The 20519-nt window shown below is 37.1% G+C and overlaps 2 protein-coding genes across 2 annotated transcripts; one reads left to right on the top strand and one right to left on the bottom strand.

Moving 5' to 3' along the window:
* Nucleotides 1-290: 290 nt before the first annotated feature.
* On the top strand, nt 291-15140 carry med15 (mediator complex subunit 15). The gene is given in 19 exon segments (XM_081390150.1): nt 291-420; nt 1239-1326; nt 1437-1488; nt 1587-1610; nt 1712-1870; nt 1983-2230; nt 4032-4456; nt 4458-4527; nt 4731-4874; nt 10591-10698; nt 11159-11277; nt 11365-11498; nt 13086-13220; nt 13304-13367; nt 13451-13517; nt 13619-13779; nt 14327-14493; nt 14578-14676; nt 14820-15140. Coding segments are annotated over 19 exon segments (2469 nt in total). The 5' UTR covers nt 291-352; the 3' UTR covers nt 14957-15140.
* ccdc74b (coiled-coil domain containing 74B) lies at nt 14099-20437 on the bottom strand. Its single transcript, XM_081390151.1, has 7 exons — nt 20321-20437; nt 18990-19037; nt 18772-18886; nt 18456-18675; nt 16189-16289; nt 15425-15481; nt 14099-15343 (listed from the first exon to the last, which is right to left on the bottom strand). The coding sequence occupies exons 1-7, from the start codon at nt 20433-20435 to the stop codon at nt 15208-15210; spliced, it is 792 nt and encodes a 263-aa protein (XP_081246277.1). The 5' UTR covers nt 20436-20437; the 3' UTR covers nt 14099-15207.
* Nucleotides 20438-20519: the final 82 nt, after the last annotated feature.

The following is a 20519-nucleotide window of genomic DNA, read 5'->3' as shown; positions in this document are numbered from 1 at the left end:
ATAATTTGCATTTACGTAAAACCTAGGCAACTTTTGATTTAATATACGTTACCTAAAAAGCTGTCACGTTTTAATAAAATAGGCCTACAGTTTACTACAACGAGCTCTCTTGTATGTTTAATAAATCTGACAAGCAATTGAGCCGTAAACTTATATTTCAAGTGGATTTATTCGAATTATTTCTTCGTCTTTACAACAGTTCGTTTATACAGTAGATTCTTGAACGAATCTTTCAGATTGAGCTGGTTCAATCGTTTCCTTGAAAAGATTCGACTCAGTGGAATGATTCATTTGCGAAGCGGACATCGCTAACTGGAAGCTGCTTGTTCAACGTTGTTCAGCAATAACAGTTATGGAGGTCCCAGGTCCTGATAGTGATTGGAGGAGTCCAGCCTTTCGACAGAAAGTAGTGGCGCAAATGTGAGCATCCAAATATTTTTTTGGTTATATACTTATATAAAGGGCATATAAAGTCCCAGAGTCAGCTAGCTAGTTAGCTGCTAACTAGCGGATGTTCAGGCTTGTTATCAGCTCATCTGTTAAACAGTCGAAATTTCAAAATAGGCTGTATTTATATATGATATTTATCTGATCACGATATTATGTTCATTAAGTGAGATTACATTTTCGGTTTAGAGTTTGTTTAGCTATGCGGTTAGCTAATGTAAAGTAAGCCTAATTAAATTCTAGTCAAATATGTTCAAGCGAAATATGTATTAATTATATAAAAATTCTGTTTAACGTTGTAGGCAAAAAAAATAAAAAATAACTTTAAATATTTTATCGTTCTTGTGATCACTTTAGGCTCATTATAATCTCTTCTAATAGTTGCCAAATTCATCACTTTGAAAAAACAATTAACGTTACCAACATATTTTGGAATTGTGTTTATAATGTTTTGGATTTACTTTTCTTTATTGTTAACTTATTTCTTTCTTTAAAGAAGAATTCATAAATGAATTTGCTTGCAATACTCTTATTTGGTGTAATACTTATAAGATAATACACTTTAGTTAATTAAAGAATTTCATGTATTGATTGTAACCCTCTTAGAATATTAAGTTTATTTTTTCTTTGCTCGTAATAGTTTTATTCTTTGTGTCAATAATAAAAAGCTCTTCTAATAGTTCTAAATGTTCTGAGACGTCTCTTAAATGATTGATAGTGTCAGTAAACGATAAGTAACATTTCTTGTGCATCAGTTGTGATAAAATATTCAGACTTCTGCTTTATTGCAGAGATGAAGCCATGAGAAAAGCAGGAACTGCTCACACAAAGTCCAGTACTGACATGGAGAGCCATGTTTTTATCAAAGCAAAGACCAGAGTAAGTACTACTTTTAAATGTACATGTTAATTTGCAGTTTAATGGAAATGTTTAGTGTGATTTGTTTAAATATATTTAATTTTTTATTTTATTTTGGTGGGGGGGAACAGGAGGAGTATTTATCTCTGGTTGCAAGGCTGATAATTCATTTTAGAGACATTCGTAAGTAGGCAATTCACTGTTTACAATGCCTTTTTCTGTCTTACTGCTGTGATGTTTGGATGTGGACCGTGAATTGAAATGATTGTTTTTCATTGCAGATAAAAAGACTCAAGGTGGGCCTGGTAAATTAAAGAGCTATTTAAGATCTTCTTAAGTCTACCATTTATTTAACTGTTTGAAAATATTTTCTGCTGAATTTCAAAGTAATATTGTTTATTTTTAGACCCCATGAATGCCCTGCAGAATTTACCAGGAGTGGGTGGAGGTGGTCCTGGAGTTATTGGCATTGGACCACGCCCCCCTGGTGCACCAATGGGTGGTATAGGGCAAATGCAAATGGGTCAACATGCCATGCAGGGAGTAGCGGGAGGCCAGCAGGCTGGTAAATTCAATAGCTGTCAACTGATTAGAGAGACTGTGTGGCTTTATAATAATCTTATTTGAATTCTCATACATTCCCTCAAAATGACATGATGCAATATCTACCCCAGCAGGAGCTGCAGGGCAGATGCAGATGATACAGCAGCCGCAACAGCAGCAGTCCATGCAGTTCCAGCTGCAGCAGCAGGCAGGCATGCAGCCTCAGCAGCCAGCTATGCAGCAGAATGCCATGCAGCAGCAGTTCCAACAGATAAGGCAACTCCAGCAACTTCAACAGCAGCACCATCAGAATCAGCAATTGCAGCATCAGAATCAGCAACAGCAGCAGGCCCAGACTCAGCAGCAACAACAACAGAACCAGGTAGCTGAGAATCGAAAGATTAATGTTTGCTACTTAAACGGTGGTGATCAGGGATTCAGCAATACCACTTTTTCCAGAATTAGGCCAGAAGTCCGATACCGATACTTTCATTTTTTTTTACTCTCTCTTTTTTGATACCTGTATTTTTATTGCTCTAATTGGTTTAGCAAATATATATTTCATTCAGTTATTCTCATGCTTAATTATGCCTGTTAAAATATTGTACAAGCCTCTGTTACTTTCATTGTTCATTCTATTCCTCTATCATATTTTATCTTTCACATATTTAGAGCTGCTTCAGCGCACATTTTTTTTTCTACTGGCCCGGTTGAGTCGGTGGTTCAAATGTTTAGATATCAGTGAAATATCACAATTCTCTATTACAATTTTGATGCTATTGTAAAAACTAGGCTACTAGCCAAATGAATATAAATGAAAATAAATAAATAAAGACAAGTTAACAGTCAATAATAAATTAAGAACAAATAATCCAATTACAAATAGCACAAATAAATACAATAGAATGAAATAAACTGTGCTTTTCAGGTAGTCCTAACAGTAGTTTTTAGGTACAGAATTTGAATAATCAAATGTAAAACAACACTGCATAGTCTTCACTGTATAAATTAAATGTAGATTAATATTCATTAAAGTTACAAAATTCATTCGATCAAGAGCAGTGACTGATTTATTTGTCCTTTGTTGTTTGATTAACATTAAAACACAGCAGCAGGTTTATTAAGCTGCTGTCACATTAAGACTGAATGCACGGATCCAACATACTGTTACACGTGTTTTATTTATCAACTGTTTACGTTCACTTGAGACATTGCTAACTAAGTTTACTAGGATACTCGCCAAGATGGGCATCTTTACATAATTTTGTGTGAATTCGTCAGTTCAAGCACAAGAAGACATGAAAGAAAATTAAATACAGTATCCAAGGGCTGTCTGAGACGCAGCTTTCTGGGCGCACGCTTCAGATGTTTGTGCACAGTAAACTTCTTGTCCTGTAAACGTCCTGTAATAATGTAGGGAACCACTTGTTATACATAAATCACATAACCGTTCGATTTAGTTTTAATCTAAATGATGCATGTGGGCTGAGTGAACAATCAAGAGCATGCAACAGAAGTCTTGCAACTCTCTCTCTCTCTCTCTCTCTCTCTGTGCCTTGATCTCTCTCCCTCTCTCTCTCTCTCTCTCTCTCTCTCTCTCTCTCTCTCTCTCTCTCTCTCTCTCTCTCTCTCTCTCTCTCTCTCTCTCTCTCTCTCTCTCTCTCTCTCTCTCTCTCTCTCTCTCTCTCTCTCTCTCTCTCTCTCTCTCTCTCTCTCTCTCTCTCTCTCTCTCTCTCTCTCTCTCTCTCTCTCTCTCTCTCTCCCTCTCCCTCTCCCTCTCCCTCTCTCTGTGCCTTGATTTACTTTCTCTGCAATTTACATATCGACCGAACTACAAACTTTCCAGCGATGTCTGTGAAAAAGGGATGCGACAAGCTCATATCTCTGAGCGCTTAATCCACTCCATGTGTTTCGCTTATCAGCTTGCGCACACCAGCTATAAAGGTGTAAATATTTAATTTCTTTAACATTCTATTAATTTGATACAATAACTTCATAGACATCCATCTCTGATACATCCATTCTGCTCTCTGTTTGCTCTGTTGTCGGTGGGTTGGTGAAATCATGGCCAAATAAAAATACTAACTCACAGTATTTGAATTAAAGTGTTAATTTACTTACTGTATTTATAATTTCATAATTTACTCATTGTGTATTTATTATTTTAATGTCTTTAATTCCAGTTGCACCAAACCAGAATTCTGCAGCAACTGCAACAGCAACAACATCAACAACAACAGCAACAACACCAACAACAACAACAGCAACACCAACAACAACAGCAACAACAACAGCAGCAGCAGCAGCAGCAGCAGCAGCAGCAACAACTGGCTCATGCACAGGCTCAGGCTCAAGCCCAAGCTCAAGCCCAAGCCCAAGCCCAGGCCCAGGCTCAAGCTCAAGCACAGGCCCAAGCTCAAGCTCAAGCACAGGCCCACGCTCATGCGCAAGCCCAGAGTATCCAGCAAATGCAGCAGCTTCAAGCCCAGGTACAGGCTCAGGTCCAAGCTCAAGGTCAAGCCCAGGTACAGGCTCAGGGAGTGGCAGGTCAGATGCCCCCTCACTCGCAGCAACAAGTCTTGGTGTCCCAGTCATTACCACAAATGGCTCCAGCATCAACAAATCAGCTCACTCAGCCAACAGCAGCAGCAACATCTGAAGCTCCAGCAGGTAATGCAGGTAAAGATCAGCTGCCCTAACAGGATGAAATCATAATTCAAAATGCATAATAACCACTTTGAGTCTCTGTTTACACCTGTTCTTGACATCCGTCTCTCTTCATCTGAACACAAGTGGTCGGGAGAGGCAAATGATATGCATATTACACCAGCTAGTCTTAGTTTCTGGTATATCTTTCTGTTTACTTCTCTTTAAACAAGCAGGCGAGAGTATTACAGCAGCAGCAACAACAACAACAACAACAACAACAGCAGCAGCAGCAGCAGCAGCAACAACAGCAGCAGCAGCAGCAGCAGCAGGTTCAACAGATGCAGCAGGCGGCCCAGCTCGCAGGAGTCCCTGGCCAGGTAAACCCAGTGCAAGCCGTGGTGAGGATTGAGATAAGAGACTTGAGCGTGAAGTGATTGCATGCTACCAAAATCAATACTTGAATTTCTTTTGGACGTCAGAACTGTTTATTCCTTGCCTGGTGGTGGGCCGTAGTGTAATGCAAAATGCCTAAATAACAACAGAAGGATTATACATCAATATTTTTCTTGTCAATAGAGGTTTAGTTGTGGGCCACAGCGGTGGGCCTTGTTCTCCAATCACAGCTCAATGTTTCTGAACAAATAAGCTACTGACATTTTCACCAGTGTTGGGGAGGCTACTTCACAAGTAGCTTGACAAAACTACAAGCTACTCATAACTAGCAAGCACCACTGTTACTATTACTCATACTTGGGTTTAAGGGTTTTTCCAAACCCCTAATTTAAGTATTAAACTTTCCCACCTAACGCGTATTGTTTGTGCTATCGACATCAAATCTATACTTCAAACTTAAACTATAAATGCTTAAGGTACTTTGAAAAGAAGAACACTTAAAAGAACAATTAAGCAATAATTGGCGTATTTAGACAATTTGTAAGCAAACAGCTGAATAATTCTATGTCTATTTCAAAATAAAATAGGCAACTGAACTTAGTTTTGAAGTTTTAGTAGAAGTTTAAGTAATTAATTTTTTTTTTTTTTTTGAAATATATAATATTTCAATATCACAATTGTAAAAAAGTACAAAACTTGTTGGAAAAAAAAAATTTGTTACTGTAAAATCTGACTAACAAAAACGGCCGATACCGATATTTTTTATTTATTTCTATACCTCTGTGTTAAACATCATTATAAAGAAAAAACAACAAATGAAAGAAAAAATTATGATCATAATCTGACAAAATACTATAATAAACTAGATTAATGGAAAATTCAGCAGCAAAAGTTACTCTAGAAAAATCATGAGTGCACAATAATTGTATTAAATTTAAACATTTAGTGAAAATAAATAAATAAAAGTGAATAAGTGTAGCACTAAATCTGTTAAAATGTTACACATTGCTCTTTGTATTTTTCATTACACTAAAGTATTATAATATGAAAGGCACCAAAACAGAGTGGCACAAACCGCTTATGCTCAGATTCAGAATGATGCGCTTGAAGCAACATCGTAGCGTGCACGTGCAGCGCTTCCCATTGGAAAGTTCAAAGCAAAAAGGAAAGAGATATTGATCCGTAGTATATTACATGAATGCAATAGTTTATTAAGTCGTTTCTTTTAACAGTTTTAAATTTCAGTTACAATTCATAGTGCTCTCTATTCCATTGTTGTGATCTAAAAGACACCCAGGAGAAATATACATGAACAGCGATAAAATCCAGCAAGATAGTCATTTTATGCAAAACTATAGACCTTTATCTACAGATCAAGTATAAAAGGAGGAACATTGAATCATCTTGGAGAGAGTTTCATTATGTTGACTGTCGTAACCAAACGCGACGCGCTGTTTGAGTGCTGAATGGAGCAAGTGGAGGGAAGCACTACGGTTGCTTCATGACCAATTTCAAAGTTCCATGCGACTGCCGCTAGGGGGGCGAAATGCGACAATCGAATGTGAATGTCGTGTGCAGTGGAAAGGCAGCTTTACATGAACTTGAATTTAAAGCAACAACATGGAACTTTTCCTCTGCGGTCGCCCTACAGGTTGGAAGCGGAATTGTCCATTACCGCTGTCGTAAAATGATTTACGGTTACTGTATATGAAGCATGCAGGTTTTTTTCATATGGGCAATGATAATATTATTAATCTTCCCCCTTTCATAATTTATACATGTTTAGTAGACTAAACATTTTAACTCAAACATTTGCGATTTGCATGTCGATTGCAATGCTCAAATCTGAACGAGAATGATAGCGATAGCATCCTAACCATCTAAAACTACCATGTTAGTGTTTACTAGCTACCAGATTGATAATTCGCTCATCTACTAGCTGATTCATGAAGATAAATAAATGGAGGACCAGATAGTTTCCGTAACGTAGCCAGGCAGACAACAGATTAGAAAAACTAAAGATAGTATGCAAGCAATTTACAGTTACTTACTAGTTCAACAGCATGACGGCCAAGTCAGCATCGGTCTGGTAACTCTCCTCCTCCATAAACTAACGCCAGCGAGCAAACGCTCGACCAATATTGATCCTCGTCCTGCCTTTCAGTTTATCACTCTCCCTTTTCCTCTTCCGACTCTACTCCGACAAAACCTTGGACTTCTTACGTTTCGCTGCTGCTTCAGCCATGACGAAAACAGACGTACGAAAACAAACGCGCTGGTTGGCCACATTTGAGGAAGTGGTGGGCAAAGTGACGTATGCCGTAAAGCAGTCGAATTTTGTAGTTCTTTTTGAGCGCTGGTTACTACCCGCACCCCGAAGTTACATAGTGCCAGTAAAAGCGATACAGACCCCGTCAGGCTCTGGCAGACGTCTCATTCAACCTATTGTAAGTCGATGTACTATCACAAGGGTCTTGGAAATATATTATGAAGGTTGAAAAGTTACATGTTGTTACTTTAACGACTTCAATATTCATCTCTATGAAATTGCTTTAGAACACTTATAATATAGTTGACGAAAAGTTGATGGTGCTTTGTTTTTGTTCCTTTTGTGAGACTTGACTAGGGCTGCACGATTAATTGCAATTTCCATGTAATTGCACTTAAATCAAGTTGGTTTATCACGATTTTGAAATCGCTAAGGCTGCAAATTTTTTATTTTTTTTAAAAAAAGTTTTTATTTTTTATTATTTTTATGCGCAGCTTGCCATTGATGTACGGCTCTGTAAACGCTGCACCATCTGAAAGCACTGAGAGTTTGAATCACTTATAACGTGCATTTGAAAAAGCAACACACGTCAAACTGCTTTCCAAACATGACAAGCATTTAATAACCGCTTGTCCAACAAAAGACAACATTGAATAACATTTTACTCCAAACTTTCTTCATAACGGCAGTTGAGCATCCTTCAGTGAGATGATGTGACTTCTTACAGAGAATAAGGCAGTTGTGTGTTTATTAGTCATGTTTAATCAATCAAAGCGTTTCAATCTTCTGTTTATTCAGCTACGGCCATGATGCTTGATGGGGATTTCCTGGAACGAAGGGCGTTATCTACTTTTGTGGCATGGCATATTTGGCATGTCTACACGATAGCGCCCTCTGGCGTTCAGATGGAGCAGCATTTACTACCGATCAGCCGTGCTGCACTGACAAGCTGCACATAAAATAATCGCATTATAGTTTGGAGTGGACCATTGTCAGTGCAGCGCGAGCCGAAGCGTCACTGTTACTACACAGCGCTAAGAGATCCAATAAAGAAAGCATTTGAATTCGCCACAGAAGAAATAACATCGCTGCGAGATCTAGTGAGAAGCATTACATTTTCTCCATTATTAACTGTAGATCTCTATTAGTTCAAACAGCACTGACGTGGAAAACAGGAGAAACAATGTGCCATAAATGAACTAGTTATAGGCTTTAAGTCCACAGATCAGCAACATTCACCATGGATTTAATGTAGTAACACTAACTGTAATGATGAAAGTTTGGCCGGAATAGTAAAATGCTTTCAAGAACGTCACACATCTTTTTCCAGCACTTCAAAACTCAAATATTATCATATTTAAATGTTATTTTTAATGAAATGACCAAAACATTATTTGTTCGTCTTTCAAAGATTACCCCCCATTTATAAAACTACAAGTTTCAAGATGTAGGAAAACTCACACTTAAAAATATTTATTTTTATTTAAAAATAAAAAAGACATTAAATTACCATTGTAACCAGTATGTGGCTGCCATTTCCACTCCCAAATATTACATTTTTAATCGTTTTGCTTTTGAATTATTAATAAAATTGCTGCCCTCAAATATTAATCCGGAGCCTTGCAAACTTGAAATAAAACTGAAATGAAATAAACTAAACATTTGTTTATAACTACTACAATATTACATTCAGTTTTTTTATAAGGAGCTGTTTTTGTTTTATATGCTAAGACACCTCAGAAAATAGATCATGTATAGCTCCATCATTGTTCAAAGTAAAAAAAAAAAGATTTTAATAAATAAATACAATTTAAAAATCAAGGAAATTTCTCTGGTATTTCTTTTTGCTGTATCGAAAACGTACCGAACCGTGAATTTTGTGAACCCGTGAATTTTGAACCGTTACACCCCTAATAAATTATATATATATATATCCTGTTTTTAGTTATGTATGATAAAGATAAGCTCAACTAGATGCCTGTTTTACTTTTCCAAATACATTCAGTCAGATCTCTCCCTAAAGGGTGGCCCTCCCATCTGCAAGCATTCGGTGGATAACATTTTGCTTCATGTTGCTTATATTCACCTTTTCCCATCTGTGTGGCCCTAGTTTATTCTAAAGCCAGAAATCTTTATTCTGTTGCAGAGCTGTGAAATACAGCAGAGCAGTCAGTTTAAGTTTGAGTAGCATTAGTTTTTAATCTCATTTGCATTATGCATGTTTGTGCAGCTAACAGCTAATAGACTGCATGCTTGCCGTTTTAAACCCACAAGCCCTTTCTGCATGCACCTGACAAGAAATGCATTCCTTTTTAGGTTAGCCTGCACAAAGCTTTATAAATTACAGTTTGCCATGATTGTTAACTTACTCTGATATTTTCCTTTGAGCCTTTAAATTATTTCCTTAATGTGTTTCAAGGGAGGTATTGATGGTTGCATTGTATCCGCCCATTTTTTGATCCGAGCTCCCCTCTAAAAGCCATTAGCAGATGGCAAGCTCAACCACAGCTTTAATTTAGAGTCGAAAGGCTTGCTGGAGATGCAAGTACCCATTGCATCTTTCCTTGCCTTGCATGATACTGGTACATGAAAAGAGAGCATGAAATCCATTGGCCTGTGGCTTGCCTTGTCTTAACAATAAGTGTTGTTAAAGGAATATTCCAGGTTCAATACAATTTAAGAACAAACGGCATCATTTTGATTACCACACTCATTACCGTGAGCCGTTTACAGCGTAAATGGGATTTTTTTTGAGTAATTAAAAGCAGAAATGTGATGACAGTTATTTTGCAAAAGCACTTACATTATTTCTTCTGTAAAAGCTTGTATTATTTGAGCTGTAAAAAATCTTTTTGCTATTTTTACAGCCATTTTAGAGGTTAATTCATTTATTTTATCTCTGTTAAATATAAAAAAAATATTAATTATATAACTTTACGCAGAACAGTTAGAAAGCGACTTGTTAACTCACTGTTAATACACGTTGTTTACATCTGGCTGTAGCATTGGATTGAATCGTCCCCATTCACTTCTATTGTAACCGCCTTATTGTATCCCAGATTTTTGCTTTTTTAAAGTAAAAGCAGGAGGGACAAGTCCTTTTTTTATTATTTTACTTTTTATTAATAGTAATCAACATTTTCACAACTTAGTGTAGTCATTTGAGCTTTACTTGTATTAAACCCGGGATATTACTTTATATGCTCTTGGAATGACAGGAAGCTCACTATACTGCCGTGCTGGCACAACTTTTTATTTTTGGACAGCCTTGTTTTGCATAATTGAATGTGACTCTATGTGCATCTGTGCTTGCAGACCTGCTGAATCTATTTCCGTTTGCATTCTTGCATGTGCTTCCTCATGTCCGCTGATGCACTGCATTTATTGTTTTGCTTGTGACATGTCTGTTGTCCCCTCTGTCCTCCTCAAAGATGATGCCCCGTCCTGGGATGCAAATGCCACCCCGGTTGCCCCGCGCCACCCCGAACTCTGCCATTCCTCAAAACCCCGCTGCCATTGGAGGACAGCAAATGCCACAGGTATTTACCGCAGGGCTGAGTGCAGGGTCTCAGCGCTGCAACCCAGTGGGTGCGTACGTCAGTGGCTTTACACTAGAGTGAAGGCTGTCCATAATCCACACTCATCTGCCTCCCTTTCCCCCCCAATCCCACCCCCAACCAGTTTCACAATCAGAAACATTTAGTCAGAAATTACCCAGAAGCACTTAGGCAAGTGAAATTAAAAAGTGTGTGGCACAGGTAAGTGGACTGGATTTTGTTATAAAGTGACATTAGTGAGGAGGCTAATAAGAAGCAATCATCTACTGGTTAAACAGCGCCATCTACTGGTGCTCTACAGTCAAAGCGAACTGATCTTGACTGAACAGTATGTCTGTGATCTCTAGGTAACTGGCTACACCAGTGCTGTGCCCGCTCTCCTCCACTCGTCTATTTACTTTGAACCCACTTTCATTTTCCCTCTCTCCTAACTTTTTCAAAGGGTCAGCAAATGATGTCATCACCCTCCCCAGTTCAGGTGCAGACGCCCCAGTCGATGCCACCTCCCCCACAGCCTCAGCCATCCCCCCAGCCTCCTTCCTCTCAGCCCAACTCTGTCAGGTATAGTAAAATAGTTTTGGTTTTCTCCAGTATGTATTTACTGGTATTAACTGCAGAAGGTTAATTCAACCTTTTTTTTGCCTCTAGCTCTGGTCCGACCCCATCTCCAGGAGGTTTCCAACCCAGTCCCTCTCCCCAGCCATCCCAGAGTCCTGCCTCTGCACGCACCCCCCAGAGTTACCCGCTCCAGGTACCTTCACCTGGACCCCTGAATACACCAGGTACAGAGAAGCTTTCTTGTTTATATATATATATATATATATATATATATATATATATATATATATATATATATATTAGGGCTATCAACATTAACGTATGCGATTAATTTTTGTCCAGTTTAACGTGTTAAAATATTTATATACATTTATAATTTACGCAGTGCAGACTGTTTGATGACTGTATTCAATTTCTGTATATGCCCTACCTGTTAGACAGGAAGGAAGGGCACAGGTAAATATGACATTTATTATGGGTTTATGTGAGGATTGTTTGAAGTTCACTAAAATTAAAAGTTGTCATTTTTTTTTTTAAGCCTAATAAATGTTACAAAAATTGATAGCTTAAAAAAAAAAATGTATCCAGACATCAATAGCTGTATAAGTATCAGTGATACTGACCTTCATTCATAAAAAGATGCCATTAAACAAGTATTTAAAATATACTGTCTTCATGTTGTCTCTACATTAATTTGGTTTTACATTTTATGTTAATTTAGATTACCTGTGAAATTATTAAATGATAAAATATATAAACTAAAATAAACCTATAAAAACGTAAGTGTTTTTAACTGTGATTAATCATGATTAATCACAGAAAAAATTTGATTAATCAAGTTTAAAAAAAAAAGATCGATTGACAGCACTAATATATATACTGTATATAGTGCTTAATAAATTTATAAGACCACCACCCAATGTAAGGTTTGTGCTTCCCTCGACAGTATTGGTAATTACCAAAATATCTTTTTATGTTTCTGTAATGGTTAATCCAGTATGTGTAAGCTCTTCAGTCACAGTTGGCCAAGTCAAAGTCCAGACTTGCATCCTATTGAACAAATTTGGGACTTAGTGGATTCAAAGATATATAGCACAAATGTTTCATCAAAAGCAAGTCTTTGGGAACAACTAGAAACTATTTGGAAGTCAATAACAACAGAGACTGTGGAAAGGTACTACATAAAAACAATGGCAGCAAGAATGCAAGCTATTATCAAGGCCAAAGGACGCCATATATAATAAAATAATTATGTGTGAATAAAGACTATTTAGTTGTTTCAGTTTGTTGTTTGCCTTATAAATTACAATAACATTTTTAGTTTTAAACAAGTTTTTAACAGATTCCTAAAATATTTGTTTTCTCTTTATTATGACAGTTGGTCTAATAAATTTAAGCATTGTATGTCATTTTTTACATGGATAATACAAATTAATATATTGTTTTCTTTTTTACATTTATTGGTATCAGGCAATTTTATATATTGTATATTTAATTGTACATTCTCATTTTCCTGTATTTTTACTTTTCAAACTTTTTTTGAATAAATCAATAACATTGTTAAATGTAGAGATTCATTTTAAGACTATGCATTTTTAGTACTGTACATTATAATCTTGTGATGCCTAAATTTAATTGTAACAATCAATCAAATGATTGATTAACTTTATTTTTTGTTTTATTTATAATTTAATTAGACATTTTCAGCCAGTTATTGGTTATCAGCCCGAACATGAAAATAATTATTTGCTTCTCCGTGGCAACCAGGATTGAATTTCGGTGCAACCCTAATTAAACTTTTTTTACTACAGGGAATCCAGGCTCTGTGATGAGTCCAGCTGGGGCCTCACAGTCTGAGGACCAGCTTTACATGGATAAACTGAAGCAGCTGTCAAAGTATATTGAGCCGCTGCGCAGGATGATTAACAAAATAGACAAAAATGAGGGTATTGGAGACTTTTTATCTTTTGGTGCTGATTTATCTTTTTCCACTTGATTTTAGTGCTCATGCTTTGTTTGGTCTTTACAGACAGGAAGAAGGATTTGAGCAAAATGAAAAGTTTGCTTAACATTTTAACTGACCCCAACACAAGGTAGGAAAGCAGGCACGCTGAACACTCGCTTGTGTTGATTTTTGACTTGTGATTAAGGTTGCATTATTGCTGTCTTCCACTAGGTGTCCACTTAAAACACTACAGAAGTGTGAAATAGCATTGGAGAAACTAAAGAATGACATGGCAGTGGTGAGTAACCTTTTTTTTTCAAGATAGGAAGTCAGTTAAGTTGCTGTTCATTTAAAAGCAGTAACAGATTTCTACAGTGATGTCTTGACTTTTGTTTCCAGCCGACTCCTCCCCCTCCACCAGTGCCCTGTACCAAAAAGCAGTACCTTTGCCAGCCGCTGCTGGATGCTGTTTTGGCCAATATCCGCTCCCCGGTTTTCAACCATTCACTTTACCGCACGTTTGCTCCTGCTATGACAGCAATTCATGGACCCCCAATCACGTAAGATCAACAGCTGAGATGCCGGTTACCAGGGTTGCATTTATTTGATCAAATATATAGTAAACTGTAATATTGTTAAATATTGTTACAATTTAAAAGAACTGTTTTCTATTTGAATATATTTTAAAATGTAAATTAACCTTGTGATGACACACATGATCCTTCAGAATTATAGGCTGATTTGATGCTCAAGATATATTTTATGATTTAGTATTATTTATTTAAAAAAAAAAAAAAAACATACTGACCCCAAACTTTTAAACGGTAATGTATATTATACATTTTATAAATTATATAAACTATACATTTATAACAGAGTATATCACCATGTAGTTTATTTATGTTGTATCTCATTATTAAGATTTAATTATTTTAAAATTGATTGCTGCAAACCAAAAGATAATTGTAACAAATTAAGTATTGCATTAGTGCAAAACAGCTTAACAATATTTATAGTTTTGCATTAAATAAACAATTGAATGGTATATATACCACCCAGCTTTAACTCGTAAATTTACATATTACAAAATATATTCCTTCATTACAGGGGTCCCTCAATTCCTTCCCGTAAACGGAAGCTTGAAGATGACGAGCGCCAGACCATCCCGAACATACTTCAAGGGGAGGTGGCTCGGCTTAATTCCAAATTCCTGGTCAACCTGGACCCGTCCTTTTGCAGCAACAATGGAACGGTGCATCTCATATGTAAACTAGGTCAGTTCAACACTTATGCCCACTATATGCGTCATGTACACTTATACAAATTAAACATTCACTCCCGGCACTGTCTCTGTCTAGATGATAAAAATCTTCCCAGTGTTCCCCCTCTTCAATTGAGCATTCCAGCTGACTATCCCGATCAGAGCCCCCACTGGGAAGATGACGGTCAGCAGTATGGTGAGTCTTCGTGCATTAACTGCCAGCGTGCTATCTTAGGCTGCCTAAGATGCAAACCCTCTTAAGCATCCAGTTTAAATGAAAATACATAGGCCGTGAAACGTATGAACTGAACACGTCCTTACCTTCCTCTCTGTTTTCAGAGGCCAACCCCTTCTTGCAGACTGTGCATAAGAATATGACCTCTAAACTCCTTCAGCTTCCTGACAAGCACTCGGTAACGGCACTGCTGAACACCTGGGCTCAAAGCGTGAGACAGGCTTGCCTTTCAGCTGCTTAGATGTTTTCCCATCAGCACTAGCAGCCCAGTATAATCCTTGCACCTCTATGGAATGATGGCAATATATTAATACTTTCTTTGTCTTTTTTTATCTACATGAATAATCATCGGTTTTCTTTATTCCAATACACTAAAGCCTTAACTGTTTGTGCATTGCTTGATCAATAAAGTCATTTAAACTGCTGTTTCAATCGTAAATGTGTGGCACAGAACTCAAATACATGTAGTTATATAAGCACATGACTGGTCCTTCAGCGCATAGTCCTCTGTAGACGACGTCTCTGCACAGCCAGAGTTCTCCTCTGTCTGTCTGCTATGTTGTTGTTGAGGGACTGTTTGAGGGCAGGGAGGATCACTTTCTCTGCTTTACTAGCCTGAGACATGGGTCTGTAACAGTAACAGAGCAAAGGTTGATATCTCCAAAACAGGCAGGTTAGAAACTAAATAAATTTACACGCATGGACTTACAGTCCTCTAGGCAGGGTTTGGAAAGAAATCTGAGGAAATGTCTCTGAATCTTCAGCTCTGACAAAAAAAAAAAAAGAAAAAAAAAAAAAAGGTGTGTGTATACATTCATTATACATATATAGATATAGATAGCCAGGTCCCACTTTATATGAAGCGTCTTTAACATTTAAATTAATCATTTGATACAATGCACTTGCTTTTACATTCTACTTAAATTTTTTACATTTGTAACATTTTGGTTACACTTTATTTTAAGGTGTCATTGTTACAGTGTAATTATACTGAGTAATAATAATTAACAACATGTACTTACTATAGGGTAAGTGTAGGATTAGGATTTGGTTGAGGGTTAATTGCATGTAATTATGCTTAATTTACTCTTATTACTATGGTAAGTACATATAACCTATGTAACAAGGACACTATAAAATAAAGTGTTACCTTAATTTCTATAATTACACTGTTGACCCTTCCCTTACAATTTAAACTAACCATATCAATAAACCTGTCCCTAATATCCCATTTCAATAGCAGCAAAAGTTTTGCAATCAAATAACATGAACACAATAAGAAAATTGTACCTATCATTTTTTATGGCAGTTAAAGAAACCTAATATAAAGAGGGACGTATATTTTTAATATTTTCAAGACAATTAACTATTTCCATTATATATACATGAAAAAATAAATTTCCTTTGATTTTGGGGTGAAATATGACAAGCTTTTTGAGATCCGGAAATGAAATGTAGTGATAAAAAAATTACCTTTTACCATCAGCAAGAAAAGCCTTGGTCAAAATGTAATTCTCTGCAGTGATTTTCTTGTTGAAAACAATGTCTTTGAGAACAGCCTTCACGCGTAAGATCTGAGAGGAGACAAATTAGAATGCATCATACAGACCCTTTCCAAAAAATTAAAATATCATGGAAAAGTTTATTTATTTCCATAATTCCATTCAAAACGTTAAACTTCCATAGATTATAGATTCAGGGACCACAACTTAAACGATTTCAAGTATTTAGTTGTTTATTTGTACATAATTTGGGCTTCCATCTCATAAAACCCACGAAAACAGGATTACAAAAAATTAGAATATTATTTGAAATCACACAGTAATTACACAGTGATACCATGGTCATTGAACCAGGTTTTGGTTCTTTTGGCAGTGTGGGCAGGTGCAAATCCTGCTGGAAAATGAAGTCAGCATCTCCATAAAGCTTGTCTGCTGAAGGAAGCATGAAGTGCTCTGAAAATGTCCTGGTAGACGGCTGCGTTGAGTGGACAGCACAGTGGACCAACACCAGCCGATGACATGGCTACCCAAACCAACACAGACTGTGGAAACTTCACACTGGACTTCAAGCATCTTGAATTGTGTGCCTCTCCATTCTTCCTCCAGACTCTGGGACCTTGGTTTCCAAATGAGATGCAAAATTTGCTCTCATCAGAAAAGAGGACTTTGGTCCACTGTGCTTTATTAAATCCAGAGTCAACACAGCCGTCTACCAGGACATTTCCAGAGCACTTCATGCTTCCTTCATTTTCCAGCAGGATTTACACCTGCCCACCCTGCCAAAATAACCAAATCACCAGCCCGTTCTCATCCTAGGGCGTCATATATTGACGCTTTTGACATTTCGTCTACATCGAATGCACATGGCACCCTTTTAGCGTCAATATGAGATGCAGATAGAAATGGGCCAAAAGGCGCCTCCTAGCGGTCTAACCCTAACCCTAACCCTACCCCAGACCTAAACCTAGGAGCTGGAAGCCCAAATAGGGTATATGTCGAACGTCGCATGACGAAACCGGAAACCTGGTCTCATCGCATCCGCTTGTCATAGAAAGTGTTAACAGCCGTATGAACTGATGCCGATATCTATGGAATTTTAAGGTAATCAGCTAACCTACCTATCTCACTTTGTTATTGGCTTTTTATTCTATTTAAAGGGGTGGTATAATGCCCTTTTCACAAAATGTAAAATAAGTCTCTGATGTCCCCAGAATGTGTATGTTAAGTTTTAGCTCAAAATTCCCTACAGATATTCTTATATAGCATGTTAAAATTGTCACTTTTTGAGGGTGAACAAAAACGCACCGTTTTTGTGTGTGTCCCTTTAAATGCAAATTAGCTGCTGCTCTCAGCACAGGGGGTGGAGCTTCAAGAGCTCCTGTCCTTTTACCTCACACCGACATGCACTGGAAATGTCAATGTTTATGTTCAAACTGGAGTCAGACAATGATGGAGAGACTCAAGAAGAGGTGACAACATGTAGAAGCAACAGGACGTTTCTGAATGGTTAGTTGATGAATTTATGTAGCTTATGTGTAGTTATCTTCTAGTCAGTGATTAGCATATTCTGTCATGATAATCTATAAATCTTGTTCCCGGGGGCGGGGTTTATGTAAATTTTAGGGTTTGTGATGTCACAAACCCGGGAGGAATGTCCTGTAGTCCCTACCAGCTGTTTGTTGTAGTCCTTAAAAAACGATTTCTTTAAAAGCAAATATCTCCCTTTGCTTTGAACTTTGAGTGTTGTAACTTTGCAGATGTTATTTATGCTCAAACAGCAACATTACACACTAACTAAAGTCAGAAAAGTGAAATCATAATCAACCACCCCTTTAAATATCTAAACGTTAGTGTGAAGATTTTTTTTTTTTTAACTTTTAAATATCGATCTTCACATGCGAGGGACATTGGTTATGATCATCTTTGCTCGCTCCTTTTAAGGTATCTTGAGTAAAACAGTAAAAAAATGCATGAAGCACATACAAAAGACCTGAACTGGAAGCGATGCATTCTGTTTTCCGGTTTCGTAAAGCGCCGTTCGACATATACCCTATTATGTACAAATAAACAACTAAATACTTGAAATTGTTTAAGGTGTGGGCTCTGAATCTATAATCTATGGGAGTTTAACGTTTTGAATGGAATTATGGCAATAAATAAACATATTCAAATTTTTTGGAAAGGGTCTGTATATAGTCTATCTTGTATAGTGAGAGAGATTGAGAAATATGGTCTCACCTCCTGGGACTGCAGGCTATTAGCGCTGTACAGTTGGCGTATGATGACCTCACATTCCTGTAGGGTGGGAGGTCGGGGGGCCTGAAATGGACTACACTGGATCATTAGAGGCTGAAGAGAAGTGATGAATCCTGCTCTGGCTTCTGAAGGACCTTCTATTCTGTCTGCTGCGAGGGTCTCTGAAGAATTTGATCTAGTTTCTCTATAGTTTAAAGAACTGCTGTAGGCAGAATGTATGTTTCCACTTATTAGATCTTTATAATAATAACTATTTAATTAAAAAATATGATTAAATAATAATAATCTTTGCAAGCACCTGATCTCTGTGCTTTGTGATGAGCAGGTGTCCTCCAGCGTTTGCTCCAGATAGTTCATTCGGTCTCTCTGGAATGTGTTGCTTTCTGTGTGACGCCTCTGAATACGGCTGGATCCTGTCATGGGATTTTGGTGCAAGTTACAATATTAATATATAAACTTGAATCAATATATATTTGTCTTATGAAAATGTGTGAGAGAACAGAAGTGTCACTTAACCTTGACTGCTCAACTTTGGAGGCTCCATTATCAGCTTATACTGCAAATCTGTAACACATAATCAGACAAAAAAATACAGAATGGAAAATGATGTTTAATTAATATGTCCAGTTTAATGCATGTATGAATCATGCAGGGAAACCAGACGTAGATTTACTTATAATCTTATATAAGTTATTTAATTAATATATATATATATATAATATTCAATATAAGAGTACTTTTTTTATTTGTAACATATCATTGTATGTAATATATGCGCCTTATGGTTTAATGTAATGGCCTTTCAGAAAACGTGAACAATAAATCAATTATGAAAAACAAAAATCATGAAATGGAAAATATCTAGGCTAAATATCGATTTACCCAACATAAAACAATGAAAGAAGGCTATAAAATTAGAACAGATAAAACTAGTAACAACTTGTCCCAAACTGACATTTATGAAAAATACACCAAAGTGTTTCATTGTTGACCCAAGAGCAAAAACTAAAAATATGAAATTGCATTTACAATATTTGACTCAAATATCGCATCTGTGACAACTAGTACCGGTCTCACATAGCCAACTAGTATCAGCAAACATTTATTTCTCGTGTATTTCTTTCACCCGGCCGTTTGGTGTAAGCAAAATACCTTTACATTTGACCAAACAAATCTCCTTTTGACAGTCAGAAACAAAACACCAAAACGTTTGTCTGTAAACTGATACTTTGCCACCCACAGCGGTTACAAACGCCATTCTTTCATTCTCTTCATTCTGCAGCTCGACGTCACCAGGCAACCTGTAGCTACTGACGTATCACCACTGACACCCCTGCCCGGACAGCGGGTGCCCGACTGTCCGTCCTCATTAAAGACACACTTCACCTGAAAATTAACATTCTGTCATCATCATTTACTCGCCCTCATGTTGTCCTAAATCTGCATGATAACTCAGCTCACTTTCATTGCAACTTTCCTTACAGTGAGAGTGAATGGTGACTGATGCTGCTGTCATTCCACCTAACAACATCTTTGTATTTCACAAGAAAATCATAGACAACATGAGTGAGTAAATGATGACAGAATTGGGTGAACTATCCCTTAAACTCACAGGCAAGCAAGCAGAGATTATTATAACCACACAGGCATCATTACTTATTAACGGTACAGGTTCTCGTCATATTTTCAGTAAATTACGCCAATTAAAATAAAAAATATTACATTTTGTTGTTAAGTGTACGGACAACTATCCATTTCCCCACTTACTTACAAGTAAATGTATTGTTCATGAAAAGGCCAAAACATTATTTCTGCAATATACAGAAGGAAATTTAACATAAGTTTACCTTTATTTTGCCGTTTTAAACTATCTATTTCACCATGTAATTTCTCCAGAGTTTCCCTGTGGTGCTTTTGTAGGAAGTCAATATTCCTCCGCAGCGAGTCGACTCGCGTATCCATTTCACTGTGAAACAAGTTTGATTCCCACAACGACCTTTGCGTCACGTGCGTCTAATCAAGCGGATGACGTTTCGCTGCCACGTT

Source organism: Scardinius erythrophthalmus (assembly GCF_964197995.2).
Source record: "Scardinius erythrophthalmus genome assembly, chromosome: 17".
Classification (NCBI taxonomy): Eukaryota; Metazoa; Chordata; class Actinopteri; order Cypriniformes; family Leuciscidae; genus Scardinius; species Scardinius erythrophthalmus.
The sequence above is the reverse complement of the archived record's forward strand: the minus strand, read 5'-3'. Positions and strand labels throughout refer to the sequence as shown.